Genomic DNA, 12,378 nt, shown 5'->3' with positions numbered 1-12,378 from the left:
TAAAATAAGATTTGTGCGTAAGAGGGGCAAATGAAAAGTTTCCCTGACAGTGTTCTTTGCTCCCTACCTGATTCTGCCAGCATCTTCACAGCCTTGGCCTTGGCCAGTTCCAGGGCCGTCACCCAGCGCTGCCGCTCCACTTCTGAGCTGGCCTTCAGATGGTAGGTCTGAGCACCCCCATTGGAGATGATGAAGTTGCAGGAGTCCTCCACAGTGATGTTGGCTGTGGCCAGGTTGATGGTACCACGGCAGGTGTGTCTCATTTCTGCCTTTGACCTGCAATAACGAGGCAAAGACATGCTAAGTAGAAAGCTGTGGGTGGTTTGCCCTTGATCAATTCCATTTCTTTTCATAACTTTTGAAAACATAGTAGTCTTAAGGAGCAAATTCTAGTATTTCCCTGAAATTCAAGAACCAGTCAGTAGGGATTTCCTTTCAGAGCCCAAGTATTGTTTCTGAGTCAGATTGTATTGCTCTGCTGTTCTTCTCACCCTTAGCAGTTTAAAAAGAGGCTTCATTGAAGTATAAGGATAAACTATAAATTCAGCAATTTTAACTGTATGATTCAGTGAGTTTTGACAATGTACATAACTGTGTAAGCACCTCCACAATCAAAATATAGACTATTTCCATCTCCCCAAGAAGTTCCCTCATGCCCTTTTGCACGTAGGAGTTACTTTTTATTTAGAAAGTTGTAATTATAAAATAGTGCTTTATAAACTCATGCATTTTACATGTACTGAACAATCTCCCCCAAACGTAACTCAGCCTAAATGAGACCTGTCACACTGCTTAGAATTGTACTGCAGAAGTATAAGGCACACTTACATGATTAGAGTATTAAATACTGACTACAGTTCAAATGATATGAAATAGGAATAGTTTTCTGTGGGAGAAAAGACAAAATAATCATAAAAGAATCATCAGGTGTCTAATCTTTCTCTGCCAGGTTCTTCCCTAAGGTCCACTGACCTCTACTGGTGGCAACTCCTAAGCCATCCTATTAATAGCTAGGAAAGATTCAGCAAATCTGTTCTCAGAGGGCTGGGTGTAAAATTTTTCCCCATCGCTACTGGCAGTTCTATTCATAGACTAACTTTTGAACTTTACAGGACCGCTTGGTGACAACAAGCTACAAGAGACTTCACATGAGCTATCAAGCTGCTAGCACAACTGGATGTACAGTGTGAACTGTGCTAATTTCCCCATCACCCGCTGGCTATGCCCAGGGACCTGCCTGTTGAGACCGAAGTTTTCCCTGACCAACTTGGAGCATAAAGAGGTCAAAGTCCTTTGCCAACTGCCATAGTGCAAAGCAGAGCCATTTCCCTTTCACTGGAGCCAAGCGGCCAAACACACCTGGCACATCCAGAATCTCTGCAAGCCAAAAATGACACACGCCCGTCCCCAGAAAGTGACTAGGTGTGTTTGAGAGAGTTGGTTTCCAGTACTTAGGAAGATAGATTCCCTATTGTTCAGTTTGTCACATGAAACTGGTTTTTCATCCTCAAATGCACAAATGAGCTGTATGGGATGGCCAGGGGGTCTCAACGGACTGGGCCACTTTCCATCCTCTGCACCTGCCACACTGTAATGTGAATCCCTGTTTTTTCTATTCTTCCCTCCCCTCCCCCTCCCCCAAGCTTCAGTTACATTATGAATAATGCAGGCCGAATTACAGACCCACAGCTGACTGTCCGCTCACCCTTGCTTTCTACTCCTAAGGTGTTTCTTGGACCTTCTACCTCATTCCTCACAATGTGTTGGTACTTTTCACAAATCACTTCCTAGGAATTTCTGCCTGTTCATCTTCATGAACTAAGAAGTTTCTCAAATTATATAAAGTCTGTAGCAGTTTCAAAAATACAAAGAAATCCTGGGAATAAGGTAGCCTTGACCTCAGGGCTCTTGGGTTTGGGCAAATACACCAATGGCTATACATGATTATCGAAGCTGAAAAAAGAAATTACTTCCAGGGTCCAAAGTAAGTTCTTCAGGCACTACATTAGGTGGTATTTTCTAGCTAGAAATTTCTTCCCTGAAAAGGCCAGTTGAAACAGTAACTCCATCTCTAGAAGCTAGCCAGGAAAACTAATACCGTGGGCCTGTCATGATGTGTCTGGGAGAGCTGGGATTCTACATTCGGTTTTAAATAACTGGCCATCTGTGTAACTAAGTATGTAAGGAAGAACAGGATACATAAAAAGAGGCAAGTGGTGTTGCCAAAGCCTCTTAGGATAGTTCATCAGAGGACAGGTCTAGGAAGAACAGAATCTCAGTTAAAAAGAAAACAGTATTTTTTAAAAGGCATGTGTATAGGAAATGACAGGTTTTCGAGGCATGAAAAGCAAGAGGAATGACAACTTAGCCAAACAACTCTAGGAAGATGGGAACCGGAAGAACTCTATTAGGTAGAATAGACTACCAACATAGTTGGCCAGATGTATTTCAATGTGATTTTGAGGGTAATGCATAGACTTGATAACTCTGGATCCTGTTGCTTGGTTGATTTGTGGGTGGTACTATCTTAGCTGGCAAGGACAGGCCCATGGCATAGTTCCCAACATGTGGTTTGGTATGTTTTGGAAGGAGTTTTATCTGTGGTCAGACAGGTACCACTAGCTCTTGTAAGAGAGAAGTCAAAAATGGTTACAAGTACTTGAAGAGAACACATTAAGTTATTAATGTCCAATCAAAATCAATATTGATTAGGACTGGTACTGATCAAAGAATCAACTGGCTGGGAAAGTGGATCTGGTAAGAACTTGGATGAGGAAAAATGATCATACACTAAAACCCTTGGCTGGTATACACTTTTGAAAATGGGGAATCAGTATTAACAGTGGCTTACAAGTCAAATTAAGATATGAACCAACTGAACATTAGCATGATGGTCAATTAATTTTTTTAAATATGTTTTTATCCACTTTAGAGAGAAAGAAAGGGAGAGAGAGAGAGACATTGATTGGTTGCCTCCTGCAAAGTCGCACCCCAACCAGGGATGGAACCCACAACCTGGGTATGTGCCCTGACCGGAAATCGAACCAGTGACCCCTCAGTGCATGGGACGACACTCAACCAGCTGAGCCACACTGGCCAGGGCTGATGGTCAGCTTAATAGATAAACATGAAGTTGAGTAGGGGAAAGCTTTGGAGCAAACACAATTTTTTATTTTTTATCTAACCTTAAAGTCCTAGATAAGTAATCAGAAGAGGTTAAAATTAAAATTAATTCTGAATATAATAATGCAAATAATATACAAAACCGGTTACAATTAATGTCGCTTAAGCAGTGAGGAGGCACTAAGGCATTTTCCACTGTTCCTAACTCCAATTAAACCTCCAACTCGCACATTTGATTTCCCCTAAAAATTTTCTAAGGGCCAATAAAATAGAGTTAATGGAAGAGATTCTTTACCCTAACTCTCCTGGTGGCAGAGTGACTACTGGCAGAGGAAAAGAAATAGAGTGAGCTGCTCTTAACAGCAGCGTTCTGTGACCCAAATAAGATGGTCTTCATAAAAATATTTAATTAGAAACGCCATTACACTAAGCAAAGTCTCCCTGTATACATTTTGAATATAATAAACACAGTAACCATGAGCTATAAACTTAGTTGCTATTGATACTTAATTATCTCTGTATCTGATTCATGTAATACTAACCTAGGTTTTAGGTTATGTTGGTGTGAACAGAACTAGTTTCAAATCCTGACTCCTCAAGACTTTGGGAAAGTTGCCCAAGCTAAGTCTCAGTTTCCTCATCAGGAATATGGGAATATCTTCTAATTCCCAGGTTGTTGTACCTAAAACACCTATCCAAACTGTCTAGCCCTCAGAAAATGTTTACGCCCTGTCCCCAAATCCGGTATCTTAACCCCTCTATCTATAGTAACATGAGTAGCCAAAAACATGTTATGTTATGGCAAGTCTGTGACCATAAATATATAAGACATACATTGTTGAACAGAAATAAACCATACCAAAGACATTCTTTTTTTAATAAACAAACCAAACTAGCCAGAGACCCCAGAAATATTACTGGATGGAAGACTTAAATCATTCTCATGGGAGGAGGTGGGGCAAGCAAAAATAAAAGCAGTACTGGAGTGCACATCTTCACTCTGAGCTGTCTGTCTAGGAGAAAACATACCCAAGTCTAGGAGAGATAAGGAAGACAGGGGATAGATGGAGGCCACCCTGTCCTTGTGCCTGAATGTGGAGAGAGCAACGGCGGGTACATCAAGGGCTGCTAATAACCTTGAAATTTGGAGACTGGGCACAGACTGCTAAAGCTAAACCTTGGGACTTTTATGCTAAGTTCCTTGGGAGCAGTGCCTGGGCTTTGCTCTCCTATATGTGTCCCCTGGCACCTACAACAGCGTCCTCGTGCAGAATTAATCACTGTACCCACGTGCTGGTGGAAACATAATGGAAAGGCCAGGGGCCGAGGGGTAAGGTATGGCACCGAGGCTGGGCAATCCAGGTAGAGGGGTACGTCGTGGGGCATGCTCTCTCCGTGACGGTGGGCTCGGGTCGCGGGCTGTCAATACGCGCAGGTGACGAAAGGGGGCCCGGGGCGACCTTGGCTGCGGGGCCGGCTGGAGGGGGCGACGGCGAGGGAAGGTGGGCTGCAGTAGGGGGACAGCGCCCCGGAAGCAGTTACCTGTAGTAGCTTAGTAGCCCGTTGCTCAGCACGAACCAACGCCGCTGGTAGCCTTTGATATAATTGGTCCATTTGAAGAGCCAGCCTTCTCGAGCCGAGCCCGAACCCCCAGCGACCGAGCCGCCCGAGCCGCCCGAGCCCCCAGGCGGAGGTGCTGGGGCTGGGCCCGCCGCCGCCACTGCCCCGGCCCCGGGGCCCGGGCCGCTCGCAGACGCCGTGGCGACAGTGCCCGGCGCGGCCCCAGAGCCTGGCGCCGAGTCTCCGCGGCCGCCTCCGCTTCCCACCACCGGGGGACCAGTGCCCCCACCGCCCGGAGCTGCAATGGCTGCCGGGCCCGGCCCCACCACTCCTCTCAGCTCCGTCGCCGCCATGAGCTGCCACCGCCCCGAGACACAGAACCGGAACCGCCTACGAGAGCCGCCGTCGCCGCCGGAGCGCCGCACACAGCCAGCGCATCGGCCGCCGTCGCGTAGCGTCACCGCCCCGCCAGGCCCGCCGGGGGAGGAGGGACCGGCTGCCGGGAAGGAGGAAGTCAATTGGTGCCGCTGAGTGTCACTTGTGGAAGATCCCTAGGACATTGGCATTTTCCTGGGGCCTGTCATTCCATACAACCCTCTGAGAGTCCCGGGTAGGACGTGTCCGCCAGCCACGTCATTGATTGGTTCTTATGAAGGCCAATCAGACTTATGTAAAGCTCATTGGTGCTTTCCTGAAGTCTCCAGCACTTATGGAGGACTCGAGAATTCAGAGTGCCCGGCCAATTTGATCGTGGATTGGCTCGTGTTTCCGCCACTCATTTCGTTTTATGTTCCCGTCACTGCCACGTCACCCGCTCCCATCATTCTTCCTAGCGTCCCTCTTCCGCCCTAAGGATTGGTGGTTGGTATCAGCTGCTCAACCTCTTCCACCATTGACTGCATCAGTTGAGGAAAAAGGGAGGTGTCTCATTGTCACATCCCTTACTTTCATTTCTTATTGGTTGTTATAAATGGCACTCACCTTATGGCCAATGAAAGAAACGTATTGGAAGAGGGGCAGGCCGAAACAGCCAATAAAATCTGGGATGAGCGCCCGGGGGGCGTGTCCGCCTGTTTCTTGCTTTAGGGGAATTGGTGGGAGTAAAAGCAAGTCAGTCTCACTAAAGGGTTAAGTGCCGTGTTGGAATCCCTCTTGCTGAGCTAAGACCTCTGTAGCTTTTTTGTTAGGAAGAGTGATTCTGAGCAGTCAGCCTCCCCTTTTAGAGCACTCTTCCAGCAGCTGGCTCGGATCTGGAAGCCCAAATTTCTGGGGAACCCAGAAATAGTTTCCCTCCTGGATCCACGATCCTCCTAATGACCTTCCCTGGTTTTCGTATTGCACCACATCTTTATCTCTTGTTTCTAATCTATATATATATATATTCGAGAGGGAGACAAACATCAATGATGAGAATCATTGATTGGCTGCCTCCCGCACGCCCCCCACCGGAACCGAGCCCACAACCAGGGCATGTGCCCTGACCAGGAATGGAACCTTGACCTCCTGGTTCATAGATGCTCAACCGCTGAGCCAGGTCGAGGGGCTCTCTTGTTTCTAATTCTGTCCCACGAGTTGCCCACGTTAATGACGAGAAAACAGACTCGCAAGGACCTGACTTTGTATGTACTTCACAGTGATATCTCTTCCAGACTTAAAGACTCTTGTTGATTTTAGCACAAGCGCACCTCTGTGCGGGTAACTTCGCACCAATTTTTTAAAATAAATTTACTTTGTTCATACATTTGTGAAAGTAACATATTCAGTACTTCATTTAACATTTAGATGCTGTAAACTACTGTTAAAATGGAGCTTTGGGCAATCTGTAAAGTAACATATTCAGTACTTCATTTAACATTTAGATGCTGTAAACTACTGTTAAAATGGAGCTTTGGGCAATCTGTTATATTTTGCTAGTTTAGATAGGCAATGGCTGTTAGACGCTGTAAAACAAATTGCTTTTCCTTGGTAACATGCTTCCGGGTATCAAGAAAGTAAAGACAAATGTTTTTCATAAGAAGAGACTTATTGAATTCAGGAGAAAACATTTTGAAAATCTGCAGGTAGATGTAGGCTATTTGGTATTAAAAAAAGTTTTTAACTGAATTAAAATGAACCCATTTATGCTTCAGTCCTGCCTTTGCTACTCACTGGCTCTGGGACTTAGGGAAAGTCATTTATTTAAGCACTCCAAGATTCAATTTTCATTTCTGTTAAGTAGAAATAAAGCCCTACAGGGATACTATTGTGCATCTGAAAATGTTTGATACACTGTAAATAACTACACAAATGTGCAGTGTGTTGTCAAATACACCTCTCAGATTACATGCCAATCAGAAAGACATACTTTTGTAATGGAGAAATCTGGCTGTATCCATCTTAATTCAGTTATTCAATTTAGCATCATTAACCCTGGGACAATCAAATTTTTATGAGGTCCCTGGTGTGCTGCAGCATGAACTACACAGCATCACTTAATGAAGGTTTTTTGTTAAAATGTTTAACCTGAATCCAATCAAGCCTTTATATCTGACCTTCCCCTTACAGGGGCTAGCAGTGGTTCTCAACCTTGGCTGCACATTAGAATCACCTGGGAATCTTTTTAAAATCTTGATTTCTGGGCCTCATCCTCTGGAAATTCTGTTTCTTTGTTATGGGGTGAGGCCACAACATTAGCAACAAGAAACAAAATTTCCGGAGGATAGGGCCCAGAAATCAGGATTTTAAAAAGATTCCCAGGTGATTCTAATGTGCAGCCAAGGTTGAGAACCACTGGGCTAGAGGAACCAGTTAGACACGCTCAAAGAAACAATGGGAAACAATCAGATACATCAAGAATGCTAGGAATTCTATAAGACAACCAGTTTTATAGAAGATAAAATCACAAAGATTGAAGAAAATTGATGGCATAAAAAGAGTCAGGGTGATTGTTCTAAGTTTCCAAAAACTTAAAAGACAACCAAATACTTGAATGAAATCTGGTTCTGGGAAAATAAACAGCTTTTTAGACATGTTTGGGATATTTGGGTACATTTGAAAATTGGCTGGAATTAGATATTAGGCAATTATCACATTTGTTCAATGTAATATTGGTATAGTGGCTATGAAGGAAAGCATCTTTAAAATTTGAAGAAATGTTTAGGCATGACCATTGTTAACAGTTTGAGAATGTATATGTATATGTATATGTATATGTATATGTATATGTATATAATCATATGGATTTTAAATTTTTTTTAAAATATATTTTATTGATTTTTTACAGAGAGGAAGGGAGAGAGATAGAGAGTTAGAAACATCGATCAGCTGCCTCCTGCACATCTCCTACTGGGGATATGCCCGCAACCCAGGTACATGCCCTTGACCGGAATCGAACCTGGGACCTTTCAGTCCGCAGGCCGATGCTCTATCCAATGAGCCAAACCGGTTTCGGCTGGATTTTAAATTTTAATGAAATATTTGGACACCTATAGTTATTAGTTTGCTAGGGCTGCCATAACAAAATACCACAAGTGGGATGACTTAAACAATGGAAATTTATTTTATTACAATTCTGGGGGCTAGAAGTCTGAGATCAAGCTGTTGGCAGGGTTGGCTTTCTGGTCTCTCAACTTTTAGATGGCTGTTTTACTCTTTGTCTTCACATGGTCTCCTCTCTGTGTCTGTGTCCTAATCTGATTAGGACACCAGTCCTATTGGATTAGAGCCCACCCACACTAATGACCTTATTTTAATACCTCTTTAAAGGCCCATTCTCCAAAAACAGTCACATTCTGAAGTTCTGGGGCCTAGGGCTTCAACATGAGGTTTGAGGGACACAATTCAACCTATAAGATCCATAGGATGCATATGATATATGAAAGTTATAAAACACAATAGTAAAAGTAATACCCATTAATCCACCATTCAACATAATACAAACTAACCAGTTTCCTACATCTTTGTGCCAACACCATTCCCCTAAACACTCCCAAAGCTAAGCACTGTGTTAAGTCTATTTTCAAAAAATTTATTCTCAGTCACTACCTTTTAAAGGCTCAGTCTCCTCATCCTGTAGACCAGGAATAGTGTTGTGAGGCTCTCTACTAAGTGTCCCCTTCTCTTGTCTATTTTCATCTCCATAGGGCGAAGTGATTTTTAAAAGCATTTCTTTGATGCCTGCTAGGTGTCGTCTCTGTGCCAGGTCTTGGGTACAGCTGTGAATAAAACAGTTTCTGTGTTTGTAGTGCTCATAAATCAGAACATATGTTGTTTTGTACTTTTTCTTTAAAAACTCTGCAAAAGCTTCCCATGCAATGAGAATAGGTCCCTTCAAGACCACCATGTGGTCACCCAATCCCACTCCCTTCACTCCAGCAACACTGACCTGCCATGGCCCCTTCAACTCCTCACTCATTCTCATTTCAGGGTCTTGGCTATCTTCTTCATCTTGCTTGGGCTCTTCTGAGACCTTTGCACGGCTGTCTTCTTCTCATTATTCATATGCCTACTTAAATGTCACATGCTCAAGATATTTCCTGACCACATTGTCTGAATTACACACCCTATCACTCGATTCCATTATCCTCTTTTGTTCTCTTTTTAGCTCTTATAAGTACCGCCCTCGGAACGTAAGCTGCACCAGAGTAGGACCTTCTTTTGTCTTTGTCATCACTGTACCTGGAGTAACACTGGACATAAGTGATTTCCTTATATTATCAAATTGTTCCTGACCTAGGGGTTGCTGTGATAAAACAGTAATAGTTTTTGAATAGTAACAAAAAGTCCTTGAAAACTGAATCTTATTTTGAAATGGGCCTTGCACACACAGGCTAATTTATTATATTAAGGTCTGTCCTCTGAATAATCCTGTTTCTTCATAGCATAACTATTTAATGAACAGGCATTTGATCCCTGCTAGGTATTGTCTCTGGGTCTTGGGTACAGCTGTGAATAAGACAGTTCATGTGTTTGTAGAGCTCATGTAGTAGTGCAATGAATTAATGAATGAACCACTAACCTGTGAATGAATATAGCTAATATAAAATGCATTTTAGAACTGGAATAGAGAAAGAAGGGTGAAAGCAAGGAGCCTTACTTGTTCTTTTCAAAAATGTGTAAACGAAAAGGACCAGATGCCTCGCAAGGGCCTTCCTCTAACCCTGATCCTTACACATTGCAATTGGACTTGAACATTATAACCTGAATTGCTCCTTTTTGGATATTTCTGGGAGGCAATTTGTCCACTGAAAATGAAGGCATTAAAGTCCAATCAGAAGAGTTTGCAGATATGTCCTTAAATGCTTGTAGCTTTTCTGCTGCTCCTACATGAAACATGGATGCAAGGGCCAGGGCCTTTTTGTATCCAGGACACTAGATGTGGAGCTTAACATTACAGTTTAACCCTTACTAGCTGGATGGTCTAGCTGATCTACAGTTTCTGTACTGTACAGTTATAATTGTCCATCCTATTATTTAAAGTTATAGAGAAGACTGAATTAGAAAATGAAGAATGTTCTTTGTACACTATGAAAGAGCTGTAAGATGACATTGTGGATTTACCTTTGTTCACTGTTGGATGAACATTGACAGACAAAAAGTCCTTGAAAACTGAATCTTATTAATAAGCAGTTAAATGAATTATGGCACAATGTCACACAGTGGGACATTACATAGACATTTAAAAAAACAGGGTAGCTCTCTATATAGTGACATAGAAAAGATGCATCATGATTCTGAGAAAAAAAGTAAAAATGTCTATAATTCTAACTATGATTGCATATGCATATAGAAATTACTTGGAGGACAATACACTAAACTGTTAACTGTGTTTTGTTTTGTGTTTTTTTTTGGGCGGGGGGGAAAGGTGGAACTTGAGATCCTTTCCCTTTGCAAGTTATATGCAAATTTTTCTCTGGTTCTTTAGATTGGTACAAAATCTAAGCAATTTAAAATATTCTGCCCTACCTGGTTTGGCTCTGTGGATAGAGCGTCAGCCTGTGGACTGAAGAGTCCCGGGTTCCATTCCAGTCAAGGGCATATGCCCAAGGTTGTGGGCTCAATCCCCAGTAGTGGGTGTGCAGGAGGCAGCCAATCAATGATTCTCTCTCATCATTGATATTTTCCTCTCTCCCCCTTCCTGTCTAAAATCAATAAAATATATTAAAAAATACATTCTATTCACAACTGGTTAAGTACACACATTACTGATTCCCTAGCTCCCTTATAGATGTTTCTCAGCTTTCAGGTTTGATTTAGGTTATTATTGATCTGCTGCCTCCTGCATGCTCCCTACTGGGGATCAAGCTAGCAACCTTGAGCATGTGCCCTGACTGGGAATCAAACCATAGCCTCCTGGTTCATAGGTCAACACTGAACTACACTGGCTGGGCTCACTAGTATTATTTCTAAAAATTTTGTTAGATTGATAAGTGAAAAAAACACTTTATATCTCTGATTACTAGTGGGGTGAACTTAATATTACTTTCATTTTCATGTGTGAAAGTCATTATTCACAAGTCTGTTACCTATTACTTATCAAGGACTTTTTATTATACTAGTACTAGAGGCCCAGTGCATGAAATTCATGCACAGGAGGGGGGGGGGGAAGTCCCCTCAGCCCAGCCTGCACCCTCTCTAATCTGGGATCCCTCTCACAATCCTGGACCGCTGGCTCCTAATCACTCAACTGCCTGCCTGGTCACCCCTAACTGCTGCCCCTGCTGGCCTGGTCTACCCAACTGCCCTCTGCCACTGGCCTGGTCACCCCCAACTACCCTCCCTCCACTGGCCTGGTCGCACCCAACTGGCCCCCCCTACCCCACCAGTCTGGTCACCCCTCACTAATCCCTTGCCGGCCTGGCCGCCCCATGCAGCTTGCTGTTCAGTTGTTTGGTTGTCCCTCACTAACCCCCTAGACGGCCTGGTCATAGGCAGCCATCTTGTGAGGGCGTGAGGGTCAATTTGCATATTACCTCTTTATTTTATACTAGAGGCCCGGTGCACAAAAAATTTGTGCACTCAGCGGGGGAGGGTGGGATCCCTCAGGCCGGCCTGTGCCCTCTCGAAGTCTGGGACCCCTCGGGAGATAATGACCTGCTGGCTTAGGCCTGCTCCCGGGTGGCAGAGGGCAGGCCCAATCCCTAGGTGCAGCCCCTGGTCAGGCTCAGAGCAGGGCTGATTGGGGAGTTGGGGCGCCGCCCCCTGTCATGCACAGAGCAGGGCAGATCAGGAGGATGTGATGCCACCCTCAGTCACGCTCAGGGTAGGGCCGATTGGGGGGTTGTGGCGCCACCCCCTGTCACGCACAGAGCAAGGCCGATCAGGGGGTTGAGGAGCTCCCCCCTGTCACTCACAGAGCAGGGCAGATCAGGGGGTTGGGGTGCTGCATCCTGTCACACACAGAGCAGGGCCTGTGGGGGGCGGTTGGGGCGCCGCCCTCTATCACCCACAGAGCAGGGCTGATCAGGGGGTTGGGGCGCCGCCACTGTCACACTCAGGGCAGGGCTGATGGGGAGGTTATGGCTCTACCCCGTCACACACACAGCAGGGTCCGTGGCGGGGGTGGTTGGAGCACCGCACCGTCACACCCACAGCTGCAGGGAGATCAGGGGGTTGCGGAGCTCCCCCCTATCAGGCACAGAGCAGGGCTGATCAGGAGGTTGGGGTGCCTTCTCCTGTCATGAACAGAGCAGGGCAGATAGGGAGGTTGTGGCCTCG

General features: G+C 44.7%; 1 protein-coding gene across 1 annotated transcript in view; it reads right to left on the bottom strand.

Moving 5' to 3' along the window:
• LOC118664983 (oxysterol binding protein) overlaps nt 1-5,249 on the bottom strand; it is a 35,257-nt gene extending 30,008 nt beyond the window's left edge. The window contains exons 1-2 of the mRNA XM_036325758.1: nt 4,666-5,249; nt 68-276 (exon numbers count right to left, since the gene is read on the bottom strand). Coding sequence (XP_036181651.1) covers nt 68-276; nt 4,666-5,036 — 580 coding nt within the window. The 5' untranslated portion in view covers nt 5,037-5,249. The remainder of the gene's footprint in view (nt 1-67; nt 277-4,665) is intronic.
• Nucleotides 5,250-12,378: the final 7,129 nt, after the last annotated feature.

The sequence above is a fragment of the Myotis myotis genome, unplaced genomic scaffold, assembly GCF_014108235.1.
Source record: "Myotis myotis isolate mMyoMyo1 unplaced genomic scaffold, mMyoMyo1.p scaffold_m19_p_10, whole genome shotgun sequence".
In the NCBI taxonomy this organism is placed as follows: Eukaryota; Metazoa; Chordata; class Mammalia; order Chiroptera; family Vespertilionidae; genus Myotis; species Myotis myotis.
The sequence above is the reverse complement of the archived record's forward strand: the minus strand, read 5'-3'. Positions and strand labels throughout refer to the sequence as shown.